The sequence below is a fragment of the Castor canadensis genome, chromosome 3 (assembly GCF_047511655.1).
Source record: "Castor canadensis chromosome 3, mCasCan1.hap1v2, whole genome shotgun sequence".
Lineage (NCBI taxonomy): Eukaryota > Metazoa > Chordata > Mammalia > Rodentia > Castoridae > Castor > Castor canadensis.
This window is the reverse complement of record NC_133388.1, coordinates 103,516,066-103,541,592: the sequence shown is the minus strand read 5'-3', so window position 1 is coordinate 103,541,592 and position 25,527 is coordinate 103,516,066. Positions and strand designations below refer to the sequence as shown.

Genomic DNA, 25,527 nt, shown 5'->3' with positions numbered 1-25,527 from the left:
ATCTAAAGATCGTTTATTGGACTCTGTGTGAGCTGTACCAGTGTCCATCTCAGCAAGCAGAGGGACAGGGACAGTGAGGACAAGGCTTGAATACATCATATGTTTCTTACATCCCAGATTTTTGTTTTGGTTTGGTTTTTTTTTTTTGCAATACTGGGGTATGAACTCAGGGCCTACACCTTGAGCCACTCCACCAGTCCTTTTTTGTGATAGGTTTTTTCAAGATAAGGTCCTCCTGATCTCTGCCTCCTGAGTAGCTAGAATTATAAGGCATGAGTCACCGGCACCCAGCTTCCAGATGTTTTTGATTTTTTTTTTTTATCTTTCCAATCTGAAAGCTGACTTTGTGTTCCTGTAGATCTGTAGAACAACTGGTATATGGAGATACATTGAACATCTGACACATTAAAAGCACATTCTAGGCCTTTAGGCTAGGCACCATTTATGCTGCAGGTATAGTGATTTTCCGAGGCTGTGGTGGCACATGCTCCTGCCCAAAGCTCTTTAGCTGAGAGCAGAGACTGAGAACAAATAAGGAAGGCAGGTGTTTAATGCTCAGCCCAAGACCAGGTAGAGGGAAGCACGGGCTGATTCCTCTAACTCACTGGGTGAGGGCCTGGGAGGTCACCTCCTGTGTGAGAAATAGGCTCCCACTGTGCAGGGAAAGCTGTCTTTCAATGAGTGTGTGTAACTAGGAGCTTGTGATCCTACAGTCAGGAGCAAAGTCAAAGACTGCGGACCCAGTGGAACACATTCATTAATCCACTAAAATTCTGTATTTCTCCTGCATTCTGCTTTTTTTTTTTTTTTGTGGTACTGGGTATTTGGACTCAGGGCTTATACTTGCTAGGCAGGAGCTCTCCTGCATTCTGCTTTTGTGGGAAAGAGATTCACCAGAAACCCACATCCTCAAGAGGAATTGAAATAACTGAGTCCTGGTCAATCAATGGTTAAGCCAATCACCTGTACCTCTGTGGTGAGAACTGGCATTTATTATTTTTTTAATTGTATTTTTTCGTTTTTACATTTACTCACATGTGTATACATTGTTTGGGCCACCCTCTCATTCTCCGATTTTGTTAAAGAGAGAATTGGCATTTAGAATGGCACTGTGGGTCACTGCAAGAACCTGAGTCATCAAAAAATACCTGGTTACATTTCATTATATTAGTGACTAAGTCATAGAAAGTAAAGGAGAGGGTTTTTTTTAACTTATTTATAATTTTAAGTAATTTTAGATTCAAGGTAGATTTCAAGAAATATACAGAGAAGGCCCCTGCCAACTTCCCACACCCACAAGTACTAAAACACAAAACCAAGAAACTGACTCTTGACAGTCCATCAAGCTGACTCAGACATCATTAGTCATGTGTGCATATGCATGTATGTGGGCTTCTGTGCAACTCATCACATATCTAGCCCTATATAACTATCACTGCACTACATGTACTATGCTCTGTTGTCACCAGATTCCCTTGTGTCTCCTCTATAACCACAGTTATCTCCTTCCCTGTCCTTTCCCCCAGCAACCACTGTGTTTTCCATCATTGCCATCATGTTATTTTATGATTGTTCCATAAATAGAACCATGCAATATGTATTGTATCAGTGTCCTAAGGCTGTCAGGTAAAGTTTCAAAAACTAGCTGGCTTTTTTTGTGTGTGTACATGGTTCCGGTGATGGAACCCAGGACCAGTACATGCTAGGTAACTGCTCCACACTGAGCTACATACATCTCCAGCCCACTAGATGGCTTAAAAGAACACACTTTACCAGGTATACTAGTTCATACCTATAGTCTCAGCTACTCAGAAGGGCAGAAACAGGAAGATCTCAAGTCTGAGTAGGTCATGAGCAAAAGAACACGAACCTGTCTCAAAAAAATATAAACAAAAAGGGCTGGCACTTAAGTGGCAAAGTGCTTGCCTAGCATGTGTGAGGCCCTGGGTTTGATCTCCAGTAATGTAAAAAAAAAAAAAATTTTTTTTCTTCCACTTTAGGAATCTGAAACACAGGATTCTGCAGAGTTTAGCTCCCTATGACAGACAGCTTCTGCTGTTTCCTGACAATACTTGTCATTTCCTGGCTTGTAGACACATCATTCCAGTCACATGGTCATCTTCTCCTGTATCTTCATGTTGTCTTCTCTGTGCATGTGCCTGTCCAAATTTCCCCAAATTTCTGCCCAGATTTTATGGCATCATTCATATGGGATTAGGACCTACCTAATTTCCTCATCTTAACTCCATTTTCCTCAGTATTATTATTTACTCCAACTTCCTGTATATGATCAACTTCCCAACCATGTGGGCTACCTCCTCCACTGCAACCCATAGTTCCCAACCATGCAACACCTCTGCCCAGTCCTGTTAGCTAGCCATGTGGAACACTCAGCCTGACCACACCATCCACACCAGCAATAGCAACTGAATCTCAAACCAGCCAAGCCCTCAGGCCCTGGCCCTGTTGGTTGTCCTTGGCCCTATTTGCATCTACTGAATCCTAAGCTCTGACCATGGACAGGGTCACATGCCAGTTTAATGTAACTGGAAAGTCATTATAATTTGTGAAGGTATGAAAAAGTTATAGCTAAGCACCAGTGGCTCACACCTGTAATCCTAACTGCTTGGGAGGCCAGCCCAGATAGTTCTAGAGACCCCCATCCCCAAAATTACAAGAGCAAAATATGGATTGGCACTGTAGCTCTAGCAGTAGAGTACCTGCTTTGCAAGCTCAAAGCCCTACATTCAAACCCAAGTCCCACCTATATACACATGCACATACATACACACACACACACACACACACACACACACACACACACACACACACACTAAAAGGGAAAAAAAATAAAAACTATTGCACATAAAACAAATGTGCAACACCTATTTTATAACAAGGCTATGTACAAAGTCTGAGGGCAAGTGAGATCCATTCCTAACTTACCTCAGAAAACTTGCAGCTACCCAAAGAGAATATGTGTGCACAAGATAGAAAGCACCATTCAGTTCTACAAATGTGAGGTCGACTGGGAGGAAAGAACAATGAATTCTGCCTGAGCAAGTCAGAGGACAAGTAGAACTGCCAGCAAAGTGTGTCACAGCAAAGGAGCCCTTTAAACAGGTGCAAGATTGGACACAACTGTGTTAATGGGGCTAGTGACCAAGATGTGCAAGCTATTGTATGTTTTAAAGTATTTTTGAAATAATATTTTAAGTTGTTGGTGATAATAATCTTCTAAGATTATTGCTTTTGGAAATTAATTTTGGATATAAGCATAATTAATAGTCTTTACTTTCAAATTGTAGCTGAAGAGTCTGCTTCTTTTGGAGCAAAGGGAGATTTGGCTGCTAGTGACTGATGTCACCCTGCAAACAAAGGAAGAAAGTGACCCCCGCCTCCCCAGAACCCTGCCAGTTTATGTGGCCCCCTCATGTGTGTTGGGTCCAGAAGTCCTGGAAGCACTCACCATGGTTGTGCCTCACAGCATTCTCTTCAGGGACGCTCTCCAAGACAAGGGTGTGCTTGCTTATTCTCCAAGCTTTGATTGGGGTGACTGATCAGTGCCATACAGTGGTTCTTGTAGCTCCTGCCTTCCTCCATCTTGCTCAGCACTGGTGGTACCTTCAAACGGCCTATGCAGAGGGCCAGTAATGGCTACCTAATCAGCCCCAGACTTTTATTGACTCCCCTTTATGGCCACCTCTGCAGCACCAGCACTGCAGAGGTGCTGTTAGGCCCTGTGGAGACACCATTGGCTACTCTAAGATTCTCTGTTGGCTGGTACAGAAGCTACCTGAAGTCATGTCCTGCATGGTCACTTTTAAAATAAACCAAAAGCTAGAACATTACAGATGTATAAGCTCTAAGCCAGGAGTAATGGCATATCCAGCACTCAGGAGGCTGAGGCAGAAGAGTTATGAGTTCAAGCCAAGCCATCCTGAGCTACTTAGTGAAACCTCTCCAAAAAAAATCAGCCCTTTTTTTTCTTCTTTTTTTTTACAGGGATCACACTAAAATTCTGCCTCAGCTGTATTGGTTTTTACCTTTTATTGGGATATAATTTCTATACCACAAAATTTACCCTTTCCAAATGAATTTGAATGTAACCTTTGTGTCCTTTTCCACCTTAGTTCACTGGAGGCTTTAAGGCATGCTTCTGCATAGCATGTGTGCCACTGGATATGGCCTGGCATTGAGAACAGGTGATCCACATCTGTGCCCTTTCTCCCACAATGCTTACAGAGGCTGGTGAAGAAGACTGTCTTTAATGGCAGATAGGAGAATTCACACTTTTCTTCAGTGCTTCAGTAATATGAAGGATCTCTGTTGGCAGGTCGAATTGTTTGTGTTGAACGGACTGTGCTCTTACCTCAAAAGCCTCTCATGTGTGTGGCCTCTGGTACTGACCCCTGTGAACTGACTGGCCCAGTGATGCTGGATGAACTAGACTCCCTCACACCTGTCAACTCCATCTGCAGTGTGCGAGGTGAGCAGTCATGTCACTGGAAATGGTATATATACATATATATGTATTTATATATTGTACTATTATACATTATATATATAATAGTACAATATTATATGTATTAAATATTGTACTGTTATGTTCCAGACATTGGTAGATAAGAAACAAAATAAGAAGAGGTTCTTTCCTCTTGGACTTAAGAGTCTATATAGAAAGACATGAAAACACTGGAGGCTGGAGCTGAGATCTGATGGGTAGGTGGGACAAATCATATCAGGAACAGGGGCAAGGAATAGGACTAATAAAAGCAGCTGACTAGAGAGCTGGCAAGCAGGAATGCCCTGGAGCAGGCAAGATAGGCACCTGGAGGGAGGGAGGGAATGCAAGATGTGTAGAAGGGCAGCCAAGTGTCAAGACTATGCTATGCTGTACACAGAGAGGTGGGCAGCCTCAGTATTGAGACATTCACAAAAATGTCCATCTACACAGAGGAGATAGCCTGTGAAGACCACACAGGGAGTGGTTTGTAGTTGCTGGCCTTAAAGACTAGAAAAGGCATGGTCTGATTTCCATCCCTGCAAAACTGATGGAGGGCCACTGTGGCAGTGCTGACAGTGACAGAGAAGTAAATCCAAGAGTGGATTTGGTTAGGAGGGAAATTAATGTGTTGGCTGGTAAACTAGGCCAAGGGGGATAGGGGTTGGGGCAGGGATAATATGCCACCACTTCCAAGCTTCTGGCTCAGGCAGGGAAGCGATGATGGTGCTGTCTGTAAAGTAATTACTGGCTACGTTTGGGTGTTTTTAATATCTGAGAAGATGTCTTGGTACTGGTTGTATATATGAATCTGGAGCTGAAAATACTATTAATGCTGTCTTTTTTAACTTCATAGGAATTTCATAATAAAAGTAATGCATGTTCATTTAACCTAGTGAAAGCCTAAGTCAGAGAATGTAGCAACTTCTTGCCAGACACTTGCCGTGCACCCATCCTGTTGCTGCACTCCACTCACAAAGCACCGCAATGACACACTGCAGGGAGCTTTCATATCTGCAAGTTGGGATGGTTTGCTGGATGAATGTAAATGGAAGAATGAGACCTGTTAAAAGTATTCTAGGAAAGTGGGGAAGGGGTATAAAGAAGAATGATGGAGAGGTGAATTCAAGTATATGTTTGATACAGTGTAAGAAATTTTATAAATGCCACAACGTACCTCCCCCAGCACAACAATAAAAGAAAAAGGAGAAAAAAAGAGTTTCACAGTTGCATAGTAGGCCCACATAAGTAAACTACTTCTCCATTGGTGGGCATCTAGGATGGCCCAATGTTTTTTCCATTATAAAGCAGTCTCTAATATATTCTTGGAATCATTCCCTACTGATTTCTACAAAGGAGATTTTAGAATTTAGGGATCATGTGTTTTTTAGGTGATTTTTTGAGATATAAACTCAATGAGATAACACTCATTTAAAATGTTTCCAGTATGGTCACATAATTGTGCAGCCATCACTACAATCTACCAAATAAAAAGAGTCCCCTGCTTTCCTTGGTCATGCTAAGAAGGTTATACAATCAGATTTTTATATAAAGCAATTCTGGAACACCATACATAGACTGTAGTGCAAAGCAGGGAGAAATTATTGGCAGGAAGTGGTAAAGAAGGTTTTCAGAATCTGGGGAGGGGGATTTCAGGGACATCCATAGCCAGGGTGGAGCTGCTCCTCCACAACAGTCCTGAGCAGACAGGGTATGGGCTCAGAGCACCTAATGCAGATGGACACAGCCCTTGTCCCTTGAGCAGACAAGCTATCAGGACCAAACACCTTGTGCATAAATACGCTGTCTGGGTACTGGAAGTGAACAGATTGCAAGTGTAGACTGGCACAGCTTCATACTAGTCAGACAGACTATGAGGAAGATGGACTCAGACTGGTGCCCATGAGTGGACAGGCTATGAGGACCCAGACACCTTACAGATGTCTAGGTCCCTGAGCAGACAAACTGAGTCCAGAGCATCATAACTAGAGGACTTGTTATTATTTTGTTAAGATTTATACCTAAATATCCCATATTTTAGTGTTAATGTAAGTAGTATTGTATTTTTATTTTCAAATTCCAATTGTTCATTGCTAGTATACAGGGACACAGTTGAGTGATTACCCTTTGTTATAATCACTTGATCAAATCCCTTGATCACTTGATCTAACTATAGGCTTTTTGTACATTTTCTTTATCAAGCTGAGGAAGCTCTCCTTTATTCCTAGTATACCGAGAATTTTTATTATTATTGTTTAATTTTCTATACCTATTAATCTGACTATAGTTTTTCTTCTTAAGCCTGTTGATATGGATTATATTAATTGATTTTTGAATGGTTGAGCAACCCTTGCATATTTGGAATAAACACCAGTTGGTTGTGGTGCATAATCATTTATATATATTTGAATTAGATCTGCCGAGGACTTCTGCATCTATTTCTGTGGTTTTCCTTTATGTAATATCTTTGTCTAGTTCTGGTTTTAGAATAATCCTGTCCTCATAAAATGAATGAAGAAGTACTATAGTCCCTGTGTTTCTGTTTTATGAAAGATGTGGTAGAGGTGTGGTATAAATCCTTCCTCAAATATTTAGTAGAATCCAGACCTGGTAGTTTCTATTTTGAAAGGTTGTTAATTATTATTTCTTCCTTTTCTTTAATGGATATAGACCTATTAAGACTGTCTATTAGCCAGACCCTGGTGGCTCATGCCTGTAATCCTAGCTACTCTGGAGGCAGAGATCAGGAGGATCTCAGTTCAAAGCCAGCTCAGGCAAATAGTTCTGCCAGACCCTATCTTGAGAAAAACCTTCACAGAAAAGGGCTGGTGGAGTAGATAAAGATGTAGGCCCTGAGTTCAAACCCCAATACTGCAAAAAAAAAAAAAAGATTGTCTGATTCTCTTTGTGTAAGTTTATATAGATTGTATAGTTCAAGGAAACAGTCCATTTCACACAAGTTACCAAATTTAGGAACATAGAGTTTTTCATGCTATTCCTTCTTTATCCTTCTCATACCCATAGGATCTGTAATGATAGCCCTTCTTTCATTTCTTCTGTTACTATTACCATGTACCCACTTTTTTATTCTTGGTTAGCCTACCTAGAAACTTACTAGTTTTTGTTGATCATTGCAAAGAACCAAAGTTTGGGTTTCTTGAGTTTCTGTTTTCAGTTTCATTGATTTCCAATTTTTGTTCCTGTGTTTTTTCTCCTTACTTGATTTTAATTTGCTCCACTTTTCCTTGTTTGTTCAAGTGAAAGCTTAGATTATTGACTTTAGATCATCTTCTCTAGTAAAAATTGAAAGATTTATATATGAGGAAAAACCAGAGTTAGATTTTCTTTTCTTTTCTGTTTTGTTTTGTTTTGTTTGTTTTGTTTTGTTTGGCACTGGAGCTTCAACTCAGGGCCTTCGACTTGAGCCACTCCACCAGCCCTATTGTTGTGAAAGATTCTTCAAGATATGGTTTCTCGAACTATTTGCCCAGGCTGGCTTTGAACTGCAGTCCTCCTGATCTCTACCTCCTGAGTAGCTAGGATTACAGGCATGAGCCACCAGTGCCCAGCAAGATTTCCTTTTCTGATATATTCATTCATACTGTGAATTTCCCTCCAAGCGTTATTTTTCTGGTATCTGTAATTTTTTTCTGTTTGCTCTGATTTTTTGACACAGGGACTGACTTTGTAGCCTAGGCTAACCTTGAACTGAGATTCCTCCTGCCTTAGCCTCCCAAGTAGTAGGATTACAAGCATGCACCACCCCTGCCTTGATAAACATTCCATGTGAACTTTAAAAGTATGTGCATTCTGCTATTAAATGAAGAATTCAATAATGTTAATTCAGACATATTGACTGATGGAAATGTCAGTTCAACTCTACCCTAACTGGTTATCTGCCTGCAGGATCTGTCACTCACTGATAGAGGGGTGTTGATGTCACCAATTATAGTAGTGAGTTTATGTGTCCTTGAAGTTTCATCTGCTTTCCTTGTGGTTTTGTCTCGTGTGGTTTTGATTTTGTTTTCTGGTTTGTTTTTGCTTTGTTTCTGTACTACTGCAGATTAAACTTTGAGCCCTGTGCTTGCTAAGCAGATGCACTGCTACATGAGCCATGCCCCACCCTGGAAAACAGCTGTTCTCTAATTCGTTGCCCCTGATTCTTTGTCTTCTACTTCTTTTCTTCCTTGTCTCATATGAACTGAGCATACTATATGCTTCCATTTTCTCTTACCTCTTAGCATGTCAGTTTTTTTTAAAGTTAAACTCTTAGCCAGATGTAGTGGCACATATCTGTACCAGCACTCAGGAGGCAGAGGCAGAAGGATCTTGAGGTCAAGGCAAGCCTGGGCTACATAGCAAAACTGATGTAAAAAATAAAAAAATAAAAACTATGTAAATCTCATTTTTTAAAAATGTCTACTGGTTGCCCTACATTTTGGAGTATACATTTACAGTCAGTCCTGTTCACTTTCAGATGGCCCTGTCCCACTTCCTGGATAATGCAGGTACCTTGTAAGAGAGTGTGACCAGTTTCTTTTCCTGTCCCTTATAAACACTGTCATTCCTTTCATTACCTATAAGACATGATCACTTAAAGTGTTAGCTCAATAACAGTGTATTGATCAATTTAGAATAATAAATGTAAGAGATTTTATTTTACTTTCATCTATTCTTTCCCTAATGTTCTTCCTTTTCTCATATAGACCCAAGTTTCTGACATTTTCCTCCCAACTTTCCTTTCTCTTGTAACATTACCTATGAGGCTTCTCTACTTCCAGGCCTGTTCTGCTCCCTTGCAGGCCTAGTGAATAAGTGGGATGTATAAACACACTTATCACAGAGCAGGTGTTCCCAGACCCTGTGATAAGAACCAGTCAACTAGGTATTAAGAGAAAACAGAACCCCAGCTGCAAAGTAGGAAAGATCAGCCCAACCTGCCCCACAGGAGTGCTTACAGCAAGGCAGCAACTGGAATGATCTATTCCCACCAGGTGTTCTTGCCCTGCCATTGGACAGCTGGGGGCTTGCTTAGCTCCAGCTACCTCAAATCTTCATGTCCCCTCTTCTTAGCCCCCAACCCTCAGCACCACTTTTGCCTCCCCCTTCTGTTTCCTGGTGCAGAGACTCTCAAAGATGACTTATCCCTAACATGGTTCCCAGGGGCTCCTTCACATGTGCAGGAAGTTAGTGCTAGGGATTGGACAGCTCTCAATGGCTGCTGAGTCAACTGATCATCTAGGCTTCAGACAGCTGAATATTGAGTATTTTCTCAGAACAGGACTTGAAAAACCCTGAACACATTTGAAGCTTGAGGCATATGAGAAGTTGTTTAGTGCTTCTAGGGAATAGAGTCTTCATGAGAGGAAGGCACTGGTTTTATTTGTACACTCCCAGGGTCAGTTCCCAGAGTGGGCAGACTTCTTTCCATTTTCTTTTCTTGAGTGAACTAGTCATGTAGCATTGATTTTTCTCTCCCTTGCACTGCTCACACTTCTTTTTCTATTGTTCATCAGCCACTGTTGGGGACCTCTGGCACCACTGTTAGGGATGATGTAGCCAGCATAGATTTATACCACATGCCTCTCAGGGAAGGGGTAGCAAAGTACAGTCCTTAGATTTAAAAAAAATGGGAACTCCAACTTCTTCTGTCAGAAAATTAGCAGGGAAGGGGAGAAGGGGAGGGGAAAACAAGTATAGCAGAAAGTACAGAGTTATTGAAAAAATGTGGGCACCAGGCTTGTAGTACACTCCAGTACAGCCAAGAAGGACCTCAGATGGTCCCTATGATGGATCATTTCCCTCAGAACCCTTTGAAAGACCCCTTTTTTTTGGGGGGGTGGCCCAAATAACGTATACACATGTAAGTAAATGTAAAAATGATAAAATAAAGAAAACTTTTTAAAAAGTTTATTAAAAACTTATTAATAAAAACTTTATTTATTTATTTTTTTATTATTCATATGTGCAAACAATGCTTGGGTCATTTCTCCCCACTCCTCCCACCACCTCTCTCCCCCCAACCCCCTCAATACCCAGCAGAAACTATTTTGCCCTTATCTCTAATTTTGTTGAAGAGAGAGTATAAGCAATAATAGGAAGGAACAAGGGTTTTTGCTGGTTGAGATAAGGATAGCTATACAGGGAGTTGACTCACATTAATTTCCTGTGCATGTGTGTTACCTTCTAGGTTAATTCTTCTTGATCTAACCTTTTCTCTAGTTCCTGGTCCCCTTCTCCTATTTGCCTCAGTTGCTTTAAAGTATCTGCTTTAGTTTTTCTGTGTTGAGGGCAACAAATGCTAACTAATTTTTTAGGTGAAGACCCCTTTTTTTAAAAAGACATTTTCACCAGACACTAGTGGCTCGCATCCATAATCCTAGCTACTTGGGAAGCAGAGATCAGGAAGATCACAGGTCAAAGCCAGCCAGGCAAATAGTTCACGAGACCCTATCTCAAAAACACCCATCACAAAGAAGGGCTGGCAAAGTGGCTCAAGTGTTAAGAGCACCTGCCTAGCAATCATGAGGTCCTGGATTCAAACCCCAGTGCTGGAAAAAAAAAAAAAAGATGTTTTCATAACTAAGTGATATGTACCTTTCCTAAACCTAATTACAAGAGGTTTCTGTACAGGCAGAAAACAGGCAGGCTTTTAATAAAAGCCTTTGAGTGAGTGTGCAAGTTGTGACCTCAGCCCTAGTGAAAATGAATTTTCCTTCCTTCCTTGTTTTTGAGACAGGTCTTGCTATGTACCCCAAGATGTCTTTGAACTTCCTATGTAGCCCATGCTGGCCTTGAACTCAGAATCCTCCTGCCTTTGCCTCTCAAGTGTTGGGACTACAGGCGTATACAACTGTGCCCGGTTCCTTTTCTTTCTATTGCTCATTTTAGTGAATGTTCACAACACGGTTTAGTAGTACATTTCCTAGTCATCCCATGAAATTCATTTAAGGTTATTCAAAAGTACTTCTAATGGTTTATAGACCTCAGATAAAATACATTTCCTTAACTCTTGCCTTATTCTCTAATTAGAAGGAAATTACTTAATCCCATAAAATGTAAGAGTTGTTAGCAACCACAGATATCCTACAGTCAAAAGGAACTTTGGTTAGTTAGCAGCCTATTTTTTATTAATTCATTTTACAGTTGTTTACCAGGCACTGCAGTGATCCACTACTATGTTGAGCACAAAGACCCAGCCCAAGCCTGACCACAGAACAAGACATGGTACAGTGTTTGGGGACACAGACTCGTTTCTCTCCCTTGGACCTTCTGTATCTGTCTATTATGAATTAGCTGATACTCCTTTCCATTGCATTATAAGATTTTATTTTTCATCCCTTTCACCCACTTTGGGGATTTTTGTATATGTGTAGTGGCACTGGGGTTTGAACTCAGGGCTTCACTCTTGCTAGGCAGGTGCTCTATTGTTTGAGCCACTCTGCCAACCCCCTTTGCCCCACTTTTGAATACATGTACAAGGACAGTGTCATTAGCTGAGGTAGCCTTTTCAAAATCAAAATCCACTATTTTCATTTTTTTTTCATTTTTCTTTTATTATTCATCTGTGCATACAAGGCTTGGTTCATTTCTCCCCCCTGCCCCCACCCCCTCCCTTACCACCCACTCCACCCCCTCCCTCTCCCCCCCACCCCCTCAATACCCAGCAGAAACTATTTTGCCCTTATTTCTAATTTTGTTGTAGAGAGAGTATAAGCAATAATAGGAAGGAACAAGGGGTTTTGCTGGTTGAGATAAGGATAGCTATTCAGGGCATTGACTCACATTGATTTCCTGTGCGTGGGTGTTACCTTCTAGGTTAATTCTTTTTGATCTAACCTTTTCTCTAGTACCTGTTTCCCTTTTCCTATTGGCCTCACGAGCTTTTAAGGTATCTGCTTTAGTTTCTCTGCGTTAAGGGCAACAAATGCTAGCTAGTTTTTTAGGTGTCTTATCTATCCTCACCCCTCACTTGTGTGCTCTCGCTTTTATCATGTGCTTATAGTCCAATCCCCTTGTTGTGTTTGCCCTTGATCTAATGTCCACATATGAGGGAGAACATACGATTTTTGGTCTTTTGGGCCGGGCTAATCTCACTCAGAATGATGTTCTCCAATTCCATCCATTTACCAACGAATGATAACATTTCGTTCTTCTTCATGGCTGCATAAAATTCCATTGTGTATAGATACCACATTTTCTTAGTCCATTCGTCAGTGGCGGGGCATCTTGGCTGTTTCTATAACTTAGCTATTGTGACTAGTGCTGCAATAAACATGGGTGTGCAGGTGCCTCTGGAGTAACCTGTGTCACAGTCTTTTGGGTATATCCCCAAGAGTGGTATTGCTGGATCAAATGGTAGATCAATGTTTAGCTTTTTAAGTAGCCTCCAAATTTTTTTCCAGAGTGGTTGTACTAGTCTACATTCCCACCAACAGTGTAAGAGGATTCCTTTTTCCCCGCATCCTCGCCAACACCTGTTGTTGGTGGTGTTGCTGATGATGGCTATTCTCACTATTTTCATTTTTAAGAAGCTATTCAAGTCAGTATTGCATGAATACATAAACTAAAATTCTGCTTTATCCTCTACAGATACTGTTCCTAATGCTTGTCTAGTGAGGAGTGAAATTTTCTGCTTCAAGAATGGGAATGAGGGTTGGGAATATAATTCGGAGGTAAAGCACTTCCTAGCATGTATAAGGCCCTGGTTCCATGCTGGCACCACCAAAAAAAAAAAAGAATGGGAATGAAAATTCTTCTGTTTTTCTGGAAACTTGTGTCACATCGCTCTTTTTTCTTCAAACATCTAATTCACCTCATTTCAACAAGGATGATTTGCAATTTTCTGTTACGTCTAGATTATATTTGTCCTGCTTCACATCCAAGGAAATTTGACCATCTCAGTTCTGACCCTGGTGTTGCCCCCAATAGTTATATTGCCTGACTGGCCTGCAGCACTGCTGTGGTGAGCAGGGTCAGCTGAGGCCCAAGTCTGGCCAGTCTAGGTCAGCCTACAGACCCACCTCACTCCATTTTTTAGGAAGCCCTCTGTCCCTGAAGCACGGACAGAGGGCAGCTCTGCTGCACTTCTCAGGGGTCTTTTCCACTTCTCAATTTAACATTTATTTTATGTTGTTTTTACTCATTATTGTCTTATCTGCTCTCCCAACAAATCTTATTCCATGAGAGTAGAGACTGTTCATTTGTCTTTGTTTCTAGCATCCAACATATATCTCACACTGAATAGTAGTGTCATCTGCATATTTGTTGGTTAAAGAAGTAAATTATGAATGTTTCTGTAGAAAAGGAATTTATGTATTCTTAATCACAATAAGTAAGAAAACTTGATAAATCATGTAAAAATATTTATCTTATGAAAGAAGTAGAACTAAAATAGGAATTCCAGGTGCTGTGTTATAGCTCAGTGGTACAGTGCTTACCTGGGATGCACAAGGCCCTGGGTTCCATCCCTAGCACCTCAGAAGAAAAGAAAATAAGTGATTCCATTATTCTGTTAAGAAGCCAAGTCCTTATGATGATATGAGTGTGCAGTGTAGTGAGCCTGGCACTGTGAATTGGGACAGGGTAATGCAGAAGTCCTTTGGGGACATGTTGTAAAATGGTTTTTCTACTGCATTAACACGCGTACTCTTTGAAAGAGCAATCCTGCTTCCAGGAATCTGTCATAAGGAAGGGCCTCAGAATAGAAAAGGACTGTATACAAAGATAGTTGCTGACATCCAATGTGGGGAACAGAACTGGCACACATCACCTAAATGGGTGTCAGTGAGATTGTTAACAATCCATACAGCAGCTGTGCAGCAGTCTAAAAAGCAGAAGACATCCATGAGTTAATGTCTGTATTATCCATGAATTGAAATATGTGCACTTTTGGGGGACTGAGAAGCTGTGGTAGAGTCACCCGTTGCTGGGTTCCAACCCCAGCACCATAAAAAAAATTAAATATGTATGCATCTGGCAAAGGATAGGGAAAAAATAAGTTAAAACAAGCTTTGGGGGAGAGGATAAAGGAAATGATGGAGGGGGTGAATTCAACTATAATATATTGAAAGAATTTTTGTAAATGTCACAATGTAATATACAACAAAAATACATTAAAAAGAATTTTAAAATCTTTGATTAGCCAATGATATTGAGAAGTACTATTTTGATTTCTGGCGATGCTGGTGTTTGAACTCAGGATCTTGAGCCTGCTAGGCAGTTGCTCTACCACTTGAGCCACACCCTCAGCCTTATTTTTTTGCTTTATTTATTTTTTGAATAGGGTCTTATGGTTTTGTCCAGGCTGACATCAGACTGCAATCCTCCTACCTATTCCTCCCACATAAATGAGATCATAGGCATGTGCCACCACACCAAGATTGTTGATTGAGATGAAGTCTTGCTAACTTTTTGCCCAGGCTGGCCTCGAACTGTGGTCCTCCCAGTCTCCACCTGCTGAGTAACTTTGGGTTTACGAGCATAAGCCACCACACCCAGCCCACAGACCAGTTTTAAAACTAACTTTTCACTGTTACAATTTTGTATGTACGAGAGAAGGCTCAGGAACATTTACATAAACTCAGAAGTGAGAAAAAAATCTGAGGCCCCTCATGTTACCTGGGTGCTCAGGGCACAAACCACCTTTGACTTTCCTTTCATTGGACCTAGGTGCTGTAGTAGGTGTGGACAAGAGCACTGCTTTCTCCTGGCCTGTATGTGACCAGTGTGGCAATGGTAGATTGGAACAGAGACCAGAAGATGGGTAAGGCTGGCCTGAAACCCCTGGGCCCCAAAGGGCAGCAGCAAAACAGGGTCCCACAGCATTGCAGCCTCAGGCAGGGGCTTTCCCAAGATCTCCAAAGGGGAACCAGCTGCACTGAGTTGCAGGAAAGAGGCTGTGATGCTTCTGGGTTTTCCTAAGAGGCAGTTCCTCTGTTTTTGTAGCTCCTCTAGTCTTATAAGAGAAAAGAGCTGGCAGTTGGCCTCAGCTCCTTTATTACCAGTCAGGAGAAAAAGGGGAAAAGGACAAATGTGAAGAAGTGAGACAAATATGGTGATTGCAGACCATGCCCTTTGAGAATGGTACAGACTATCCCAGAGAACAGTGAGAGGCTATTGAGCAGATGTCTCTTTTCTGTCCACTTTTCTGCACCCTCCTCCTGGGCTAAGGTCAGGACTAGGTGCTGGTGCCATTTGTCCCTCTGAATCACTTCTGTGGCCTCCCCTATGAACTTTGTCATGTGATAGAAAAAGGGGTATGTTCACTACTTGTCTGCTTCTTAATAAGCAAAGAGCAAATGTCACCAGAATGCCTCCTGGGTTGGTGGCTTTCATATACACAAATCATCACTGGGTCATGACAGAGAGACCAGGGAGCATGAGTACAGGTGAAAGCTATTTGGGAGCTCAGGTACTGGTGGTTAAGAGCAAGTGGGCTTCTCCAGGCAGGTGGGAAGCCCTGACTCCCTAGAGGGCCTTGCCTTCACTTCCTGAGGATCTTCACCTCTGTCTGCCCAAGACCCCCTCAGCAGCCTGTAGCTGCCATTATGCTCAGAACAGGCCCAGTCCCTGACTGCTTCTCACCAATCCCAGGAATTTGATTCTGGCATCAAATCCCTTTTTCTCCCTCAGCAAACATTCATGTTTAGAGAAATGTCTGTCTGCTGCTAGAACTCTCCTGACCTGTGCGTCTCCCCAGTTGCTTATCTTTCCCATGTGCCTTTATACAACAGAGGCACTTTTTCCTGTGGGGACTGTTCCCGGATGGTTACATCGCCTATTCTCAAGAGGCACCTGCAGGTCTTTCTGGATTGCCCCTCAAGACCCCAGTGCAGTGTGAAGGTCAAGGTAGGAGCCGGTGCATAGAGCACATGTTCATTCTCCATGTCCACTTTATGGACCACGAGGATGAGGCTGGCACTAAGATACATGTGTTTTCTTTTGTCCACCTTGTGGTGATGCTGTGTGGAACTGAGACTGGGAGGGAGGTACATCCCAAGCTGCTTAGCCCTTAGTAGCTCCACTTGGAAAGGGAGGGAGGACTCATCTTTCAGGAACAGTGTCTCCATATTATGACCTATGAGTCATGTTTGACTTGGGGCTCTAAGACTGAAACTCTGAAGAGGAGACAGGCATGCTGATTTTCGGGACAAGAGTTGCGTTAGCATGACTACTTACTACATTAGTGGGATGTAACCCAGCCCTTTTCCCTGTTACTACAGCTGTTGCAGAGCAGTGTTTCTTCACTGCTGAGGTTTGCCACCTATGAGGATGGGGTAAGTGCTGGGAGGCCCTGCTCCTCTGTCATATATGTTTAGTTACAACAAACTCACCATGAAATGCTGTGTCCATTTACATATTAAAACATGGGGGAGTCATGGTGGTGTGGCTCAACTAGTAGAGTGCCTGCTTAAAAAGCACAAATCCTGAAGTTCAAACCCCAGTACCACTGAACAAAACAACAACAACAAAAAAAAAAACCAATGAAACACGGATACATCTTGCCACTGCCATTCACTAACAAATGCCCATGTAGCCTTGCAAGAGTGTTCACCCTTTGGAAATGAGATTATTTCCAGATCGACCATGCAACAGATACAGAAATTTAATTATAGCTTTGATTATTGTCACACAGTCTGGAGTCCTGGTGCCATGGATTCAGTCATAGGACAGAACTGCCTGAGACACACTTTAATTTCTCATTGCCGGATATTCCAGACTCTGCATAACTGAAGACATATCCTTATCCCTCAGAACTGGATTGCCTCCCTTGAGAGTTATTATAGTGTGACTTAGAAAAGCACAGTGTGCTCCTCTGAGAATCACCAAAATACATAATTGGCCAACCAAAGGCAGTTTCTGCATTTGTGAAATTGGGCCCTCATAAATGGGACCACTGAGGGCTAGAGATATAGTTCAGTGGTAGAGCACTTACCCAGCATGCATGAGGCCCTGGGTTCAATCCCCAGCACTACATGCATGCATACATACATACATACATGCATACATATATACATACATAAATAACTTGTCAAAGCCATTTAAAAACATTTAAATTCATGGAATCACCAAACTGGGTGGCAGCAGGGTAGAGCTCCCAGGTTGAGAGAGGTATCTGTGATGGCTCCACATCTGGGGAGCAGACTTAGACCAGCATTGGTCTAAGCAGACAGGGTATCATCCCAGAACAACTTTGACCCACTGAACAGGAGCTTTTTCTAATGGTCCCATGGCTAAATTCCAGCTCCAGTTCCAGCCAGGAAGTGTGGTGACTTTATCCAGCACTGGGGGTTCCTCCCTTCAGCAGCTCCTTCATGCAGAGCAGCAGTTGACCCTCTTTCATCTAAACCAGGCATAATAGAGTTTGAATTAAATAGGAATGTAGATAAATTCATGAAGAGAATCTTTGAGGATCACTGGTGTAAACCATGGTTCCCAGCCCTGACTTCACACTAGCTTTGCCTAGAGAGTTCTAAAGGGTCTCTGCTCTACTCTAGGATAACACCCACAAGCTTTAAAACCTGGGTGGCTGAACTGCTGCTGCCACCCAAACAGGGACTGATGCCTAGAGAAGGCTGTAGGAAGATGCATAAGCAAGTGTTTACTGATTGTGTAACTCAGCCATCACCATGGGCCAGACAGAATCCAGCTTACTACTCTCTTCATATGTGTTCTCACCAAGTCTCCCCATTCCAGTAAGACAGAATTCACCTTTTACCACTAGAAAGTGCAGCCCCCAGTGATGGATCAAGTCACTACACTTTCTGGCTGGAACTGGAGCTAGAATTTAATCATGGGACAATTAGAAAAAAAATCTGCTGTTCAGTGGGCCAAAGTTGTCCTGGGGATGATATCCAGCAATGCTGGTCTAAGTCTGCTCCCCAGATGTGGAGCCACCACAGATACCTCTCTCAGCCTGGGGACTGTGTCCTGCTCAAAGACATCCCACAATGACAGAGTTGTTATCTCCACAAGACTGACCAGCTGGCAGAGAGGACATCTGATGGGGACTTGTAGAAATTTCATTATTTTGACAGGTGGCAGGTGCCTTCTTCCTCATCTCCTATCTTTTGTTCCTTGGGGGAAGGAGAAGAGAAGAAGGAAGGGATGGTACTGGGTCAGGGGGGCCACCCAAGACTGACAGTTCAGAGATTTCCAAGGTTGGGGAAGGGCCCTAGGAAGGTGCTAAAGATGGCAGATCAGAGTTTTCAGGAAACGTGTCCCCATGGAGAATGTTGAGGGAAGCATGAAAACTCTCTTGTTTGAGAATGAATAATAAAATGAGCCCAAATACACTACCAAAACAAACTAACAGCTAAGTGTTCCGTGTGTTTGTGTGTGTGTGTGTGTGTGTATGTGTGTGTGTGCGTGTGTGTGTGTGTGTTGTTGTTGTTGTTGTTGGGTGAAGGGACATATCTGAGGTCACAACCCCAGATGTCACCTTTTTGGGTGCTCTGATTTCAGAATCTATGCCAACGGGATGGGGGAATATTCCAAGCTTGGGGGTTCACATTTTAGCAAGCTCCTTACCTTGCCCCCAGCTTTGCTCACAGTGACTAGCTAGGCCTTTACCTCTGACCTGAAGGGAGCCTGATAAAAGATGGCTATCAAAAGATCTGGTAGCCACAGTTGAGTTACCCAGTGTGGACTGTCAGTTTTCTGGGTGAGAATATACATTCACCAAAATTCAGAGGATCGAATTAAGACTTTCCACAAAAATCCAAGCTCTATTCCCTGGAGCAAATGTACTGTTTCTGGTTAGGACATATGAGTGTTAAATGTTATACCCTTATTTTAATGTGGTCAAGCTACAGTTGGGAAAACAATAGGATTATTTGTCTTTGTATATGTCATATCTAAATGGTTACATTATAGTTTCATGGAATTTGGAGTTTGGTCCTTTAACATTTAGAAAAGGAAAAGTTAAAGGAATAAATTTATTGTGCCTTTTAAAAATAGAGACACAGGATTGGAGACATGGCTCAAGTGCTAGAGTGCTTGGTCCCTGAGTGTTCAAACCCCAGTACTGCCAAAACAGAAAAAAAAAAAAAAGGAAGTAGGCACAGGGAACTGGGTTCAATACCCAGCACTACCAAAAATTTAAAAACACAAAATTATATGAACATTTTTAAATAGACACATTTTATACATATGCAAATGTAGTCATATGAATAATGTATAGGAGTTTGCTGATACAAGTGTTTTAAACTCACTGAGTTAATTTCCCCAAAATATAAGAGATTTAAACTCCATTTATAGGTGATATAGCCAAACCTAACACTTTAAATAGAAATGCTTTTTCACTGATTTTTTTGAAGCCAGAATTCTATATCCCAGAGGAGCTTGGGAGTGCCTGAGCCACCTCTTTCACATTCACACACTCATGCAAGGCTTAACTGAAATTGAGAGAGATATCAAAGGTGTACCTAGTTGTCCTACCTCTGTCCTCCCAGCAATGAACAGTGACTTAATTCTATGCTGCCTGGAACTCTCTCCAGACCAGTAGCCTCAAAGTCTTGTTCACTGTTGGGCCACATGGGCTCACAATAAACGGAGGATGAGTGAACATATGAGCAGGCCATGAACTTGCCATCCATTCCTCGTGAACCTGTAGAAAGGCCCTCACCTCCACTGTCATTTTCTTCCTGTGTATACCAGCAACAACTCTCACTTTCTTCCTATCACTCCATTAAACCACCCTGTAAACCTCATTCTTTTTTTTTTTAACCAAGGAAGCCAAAATTGTTTACTAAGCACATTAAATAAGCTACATTGGGAAAACAAAGTATCTCAGTGAGTTGGCATCAGAGTGGTGTTCACATCTCGGATTGACTCTGATGTTTATTGCTACAAAACAAACCATTCATTCAACACCTAGTAGCTTCAACATTTATTCTGCACACAGACCTGCAGTTGGGCAGAGCTGCACTCTGCCCAGCACCTTACTCTGTTTCACTGGAGCTCAGCTGGTACCCCCACAGTTGGGCTGGAGTCACAGAATCCTCCTTTAGTACCCAGCCAGGGCCCTGTCCAGAGTTCCTCATGGTACATATCTGGGTCCTGAGAGCTAGGCAAAGCTGGCCACGTTTCTTAGCCAAGTTTGGGATGTCACTCTGTGTCCCTTCCACTACACCTTGTTCACGGGAAGCTAGGCACTGAGGCTAGCCCAGACTCAGGGCAAGAGCAGAGGCACAAAGGCAGGGCACCAGGACCCACAGTCAGCCTGCTTTAGTCACATTATCTGGTCTTTCCAACTGAGACATTAATGATGGAAAGCGTAGGTTAACATAAATAAAACAATGTGGAAGAAATCTGTCAGGTAGGTGCCTTGCAGGGAGGAGGGATTAGGGTGCCCCTGATTCCTCTGCAGGCACCATTACTTTCCAGGACTTCAGTCTCCCAGAAGGCCCAAGATATCATTTATCCCAGTTTTGAGCTTTTGTTTTCAGCCCCACCTTCCACTGCAAGTACTCTACAGTTTGATCTGTGGAGGCCAAGCCAGTGCACAGCCTCTTAGGGATGGGGATCCCTCTGCACTGTGCCTGGTCTGCATTTTGATCTAGAAATCAAACTGAGATTAATGGGTGAAAATAAAGGTCTTATTGCCACAGTACAGAAATAGGTGTTTGGCCCAGTATAATTCAAGAAGGAATGATCCTATTTTGGGGCAAAGTACCAGGAAATCCTTTGACCGGAAATGTTGCTAGATTAGAGAAGTGTCCCAAAGGAAGTGGGAGGCAGCTGTGAGCAGCACATCCAGCTCAGGCCTGCACAGCTGTAGGTCAAATAGATCCTCTGCATGCCTTGTCCCCCAGGTCCTTTCCTAAACCAGCTTATCCTGTCATCCACCAAGAATAAAATATTTTTAAAATCCCTTAAGAAAAACAGTTATCAGAATATTTGTTCATCTGCCATGATACAGGAGGCTTTTATAGCAGACTTTATTTTTTCTCCCTATAAATGTCCATCTTTTGAAGAGGGAAAGTTGAGGTGTCAGAGAAAGGGCCTCTGCTCTGGTCTGTGGTGTCTGTGTTGTTGGGAAGAGACCAGTTGGGGCTAACTCTTACTTACTTTAACCAGCATCCCTCTATCACTGCAGAGTTATGAAGTAAAGAGCGTCCTTGGAAAGGAGGTGGGGTTAAGTTGTTTTGTGCAGTCCATAACCACCCACCCAACCCGCTGCATTGGATTGGAGGAAATTGAGCTTCTGAGTGCTGGAGCCCCTGCCAACCCCAGGCTGCCATTGGATCTGTGAGCTTTGCAAGCTGCTGCCAGGGTGGGGGCGGGGTTGGTTTTGGTAGTTATTTGTTAACTGTGGACAGAGTGAATGTATTTAATGATCCTGAACTGAAACTTAAGATTTTTCTAGCAATATGGCTTTATAAACTAAAAACCAAAGTATATCTTCTTTATTTTAAAATTACCTTTTTACAAAGTTGGCAACATGTTTCTAAAGCTTATATAAGCCTGAGGTCATTTCATATTTTATCTTATACAATAAGATAGCATAATTTTGTTCACTTGTAACTTTATTTAATTTTTACAGTGATTTATCACTTTTTCCTTTGTATTTCCTCCAAATACCCCACAAAGCTTAAACCTTTGTCCCATAGTGTGACATTACTTTCATGCTGCAATAAATAAGTGTCCAAACCAAGCACTTTGCAGTTTAGTATTTTGGGGAAAATGTTCTGGGGAACTGTGTCAGAGGTGAAAATGTTACCATAATGTGTAGAAAAGTTCATCCCATGTGGTGATAGGTGGACAGGCAACTCACTTCACCAGGCCTGTTCAGTCATGCTGGGTAAATGCACGGAGAGGAAGACTACACAGACTTAAAGCAGTGTGTTATCCTTAGCTTTCTTGGCCCAGATCTGAATTACAAGTAAAGCCACAAATTAATTATATTTGAACACTGAAGATTTTGTTTTCTTCCTTTTAGCAATACAGTAACAGACCACGGATAATTAATTACATAATATACACTTGGCTGCCAACACCAAAAGTACCTGCTAATACCCGGTCCTCTTAGGGGAAGGCAGGTAGCAGTATTTAGTTTTTCAGCCTTGAAATGCTAGATTTCCTGGCAAGATGGACAGTTTTAAGTAGGTTTGCAACCTTCTTTTTTGTCTACTAACTACATGCTCACTTTGAAAACTTACTCCACGGTTAGCCACAGCACCCAGGAAAGTGAAAGCTGAGTCCCACGACAGACAGCCCAAGACTGATCAGATAGGTTTCCGTGGATCACTGAGACCTCCTCTATCTACCCCTTCACCCCTCAACCATCCATCTAAAGTTGGGGAGCTCTTGGCTGTTCTCAGCAGGGCCCTCAAATCAGCAAGCCTCTCACCCAAGTCTAAGATGGTGCTTTGCAGGGCACACTTTCTACAGCGAAGCTGCCAGCCTAACATGCGCTATCAGCTTCACAGAACATGCGGAGGTGGCTGGCAGGTTTCAAAAGCACCAGCCCCAGCCCCTTCCTCTAAGACGCCCAACTAACCCGTATGAACAACACACCTGGTCCCAAGGTTCCCAGGTCCTCACCACACGCCAGGTCCTGGACACGCCCTTTCCTGGCGGGAGTCACTGCAAATATAGGAAGCAGGAGCGATTTAAAATGCTTCTTTATTCTTACAAATACTGTAAAAATTAATATAAAAAAAGCATGCTTAGTCTTTTCCTCTTATCTACAACATAAAGGGCTTGTCGGAAAAGTCTTTACAAATGTACCTTAGCTGCATCGACAAGAGTAAGATGTAGAAAAAGCTATCATTATAAAAATAATTTAGGGAAAATAAACACGTATAGCTTCTCTCGCGGTTCAGTGGCGTAAGTCCAGGCTGTGGTTTCCTTTCCCTCCCACGTCGCAAAGAAAGTACAGCCGGCTCCGGGCGGCTCTCGCGGCCAGGGCAGCGCGCACTCCGCTGCGGCCCGTCGGGCCTGAGGTATCGGTCGTTGCTGAGTCTCTGCCGGCCCCGGCCGCGCGTTACCGGCAGTCGGCGGTACCGGCTGGCGGCAGAAAGGGAGGGCTGGGCAGCTGCTTGAAGAACTGCCGGAGGCCGGCCAGGTCCCGCGTGAGCTGCTCCACGCGCTGGTGCAGCTTCTCGTTCTCGGCCGACAGCTCCACCAGCTTCTGCTGCATCTCCTGGTTGCGCCGCTTGGCCTTGTCGCGGCTCTTGCGCACGGCGATGTTGTTGCGCTCGCGCCGCTGCCGGTACTCTGGGCTGCCGCGGTCGGGACCCCGCTTGCCCGCGCCCTTCTCTCGGGTAAGGCCGGGCGCGGGGCCGGGCCCCGGGCTGCCTCGCTGAGGCTCAGGCGACGTGGGCGGCGTGGGCTGTGCGGCTGCAGCTAAGCTCACGACGGTCTGCGCGCATGCAGCTACCTGCGCGGGCAGCAGCGAGCCCGGTGCGTCGCTGTCGCCCCAGTCGGGTTCGCGCTTGAGGGGGCGCGGGACGGTGAGGCCCGGGCCTAGGGGCCGCGCGGGCCCGCCAGGCAGCAGCTCCAGGGCGCCCGCGCTGCCTGCACCGCCCGCCTTGTGGTTGCTGTTGAAGAGGTCAGCGAAGAGCTCGTCGTGGCACAGCTCCAAGGTGGGAACGGCGGCCATGGAGTCGATATAGGCGCTGAAGTCGATGGCGCTCTCGTCGTCGTACATAGCAGGGGCGGCGGCGCCCGTATCTCCCAGGGGCCCCGCCTCGGCCCCGCGGCCGGGCTTGCTTGCCCGGCCTGGCTCGTAGAAGGGCGCTGGCTCCGCGGGCCAGGGCGCGCCGCGTGCCGGGCCGTCCAGGCTGAAGAGCGCAGCGCTCATGGCGGCGTCGGGCCGGGATCTGTCCAAGTGCGGCTGTCACCTCGTTGGGCCCGTCCCCGCCGCCTTTTCTAGCCCCAGCTGACGTGCACGCCCCGCCCCGGCTCCAGCTCTGTGGAGGCGACCCGGGGCCAGGGGAGGGGAGGCGCAGGGAGCCCCCCTCGGTGCTCCCGGAACCTCCCGCGAACCCTCGGATGGGGTACCCTCTCTGGCTACTCCCAGGAGCCCCCTACGAGGCCCTGGGACCCCCGACCGGCGCGTAGGGGAGGGGCACTCGCTGCCGCCCCCGCCCCCGCCCCGGCCGCGCCGCGCTGCTGGGAATGACCCTCCCTCTGCCGGCACTGGGGGCCTTCCCTTCTTCCTGTTTGTGGGGTTTGGAGTCTCCTAGTTCCTCCCAGCTGGGCGTGAAATCAAAACCAGGACTTGGCCCGCCGCGCGCGTCTCGGGACACCTCCGTCATCACAAAGATTGGGATGCAGGCGCCGGCCCGGCCCACGCGACCCCACCGGGACGCCTCTGCCGCAGGGCAGAAAGCGGCCCGTGAGACCAGTGAGAGGACAATCTCTTGCCACATGGTCGTCGTGGGACCCGAATCCACGGCCCAGCTGGCAGGGAGTGCGCCTCTCAGGCCCCGATCTGTCTTGAGCCCGCGCAATCTCGGACGGTTCAGAGACTTTGGAACTCGCCATAGCCACCCCCAGGACCCCGCTGGCCCTCAGGGTCGAGCTGAGCAACAGGGTTTATGCGTCCTGACCAAGGGGTGGGCAGGACTTCCTCACAACTAAAGAGCCCATGGGGGAGTGGCCGTTACAACTCTGCTCCCACACTGTCTGCTACTCTAAATGCAGAGCACCCAGAGCACAGAGGCCGGACACGTTTTCCCAACCCCGCAGGCATCAAGCCCAGCATTCTTCTAGTTCTACTGAAGCAGTGCCACCTTGTGGAAGCATCTTGCTTTACTTTTTTTTTTTTTTTTAAGTATTTTTTTTTCATTTTTTTAATTTATTTTTTTTCTTTTATTATTCATCTGTGCATACAAGGCTTGGGTCATTTCTCCCCCCTGCCCCCACCCCTCCCTGACCACCCACTCCGCCCCCTCCCTCTCCCCCCCACCCCCTCAATACCCAGCAGAAACTATTTTGCCCTTATTTCTAATTTTGTTCTAGAGAGAGTATAAGCAATAATAGGAAGGAACAAGGGGTTTTGCTGGTTGAGA

General features: G+C 44.3%; 2 protein-coding genes across 10 annotated transcripts in view; one reads left to right on the top strand and one right to left on the bottom strand.

The window, feature by feature from the left end:
• Spidr (scaffold protein involved in DNA repair) overlaps positions 1-22,163 on the top strand; it is a 388,190-nt gene extending 366,027 nt beyond the window's left edge. For 7 of the 8 annotated variants that reach the window (XM_074068500.1, XM_074068499.1, XM_074068498.1 and 4 more), the window contains 6 exons: positions 3,309-3,519; positions 4,337-4,489; positions 15,176-15,269; positions 16,240-16,354; positions 16,729-16,782; positions 21,606-22,163. In XM_074068500.1, the coding sequence (XP_073924601.1) occupies positions 3,309-3,519; positions 4,337-4,489; positions 15,176-15,269; positions 16,240-16,354; positions 16,729-16,782; positions 21,606-21,761 (783 nt within the window). In that variant the 3' untranslated portion in view covers positions 21,762-22,163. The remainder of the gene's footprint in view (positions 1-3,308; positions 3,520-4,336; positions 4,490-15,175; positions 15,270-16,239; positions 16,355-16,728; positions 16,783-21,605) is intronic. The other variant, XM_020157004.2, reaches the window with a different exon arrangement.
• On the bottom strand, positions 22,018-25,074 carry Cebpd (CCAAT enhancer binding protein delta). 2 transcript variants are annotated; one of them, XM_020157012.2, is made up of 3 exons: positions 23,240-25,074; positions 23,027-23,095; positions 22,018-22,380 (listed from the first exon to the last, which is right to left on the bottom strand). In XM_020157012.2, exon 1 carries the CDS (start codon positions 24,312-24,314, stop codon positions 23,496-23,498), a length of 819 nt encoding a protein of 272 aa, XP_020012601.1. In that variant the 5' UTR covers positions 24,315-25,074; the 3' UTR covers positions 22,018-22,380; positions 23,027-23,095; positions 23,240-23,495. The 2 variants fall into 2 exon arrangements, with proteins under 2 accessions (XP_020012601.1, XP_020012600.1); XM_020157011.2 differs by having other exon boundaries at positions 22,018-23,095.
• Between the last annotated feature and the right edge of the window lie 453 nt (positions 25,075-25,527).

Bases quoted from the DNA above. Each gene is read 5' to 3' on its own strand.
- Cebpd (XM_020157011.2), bottom strand. From the start codon at position 24,314: ATGAGCGCTGCGCTCTTCAGCCTGGACGGCCCGGCACGCGGCGCGCCC.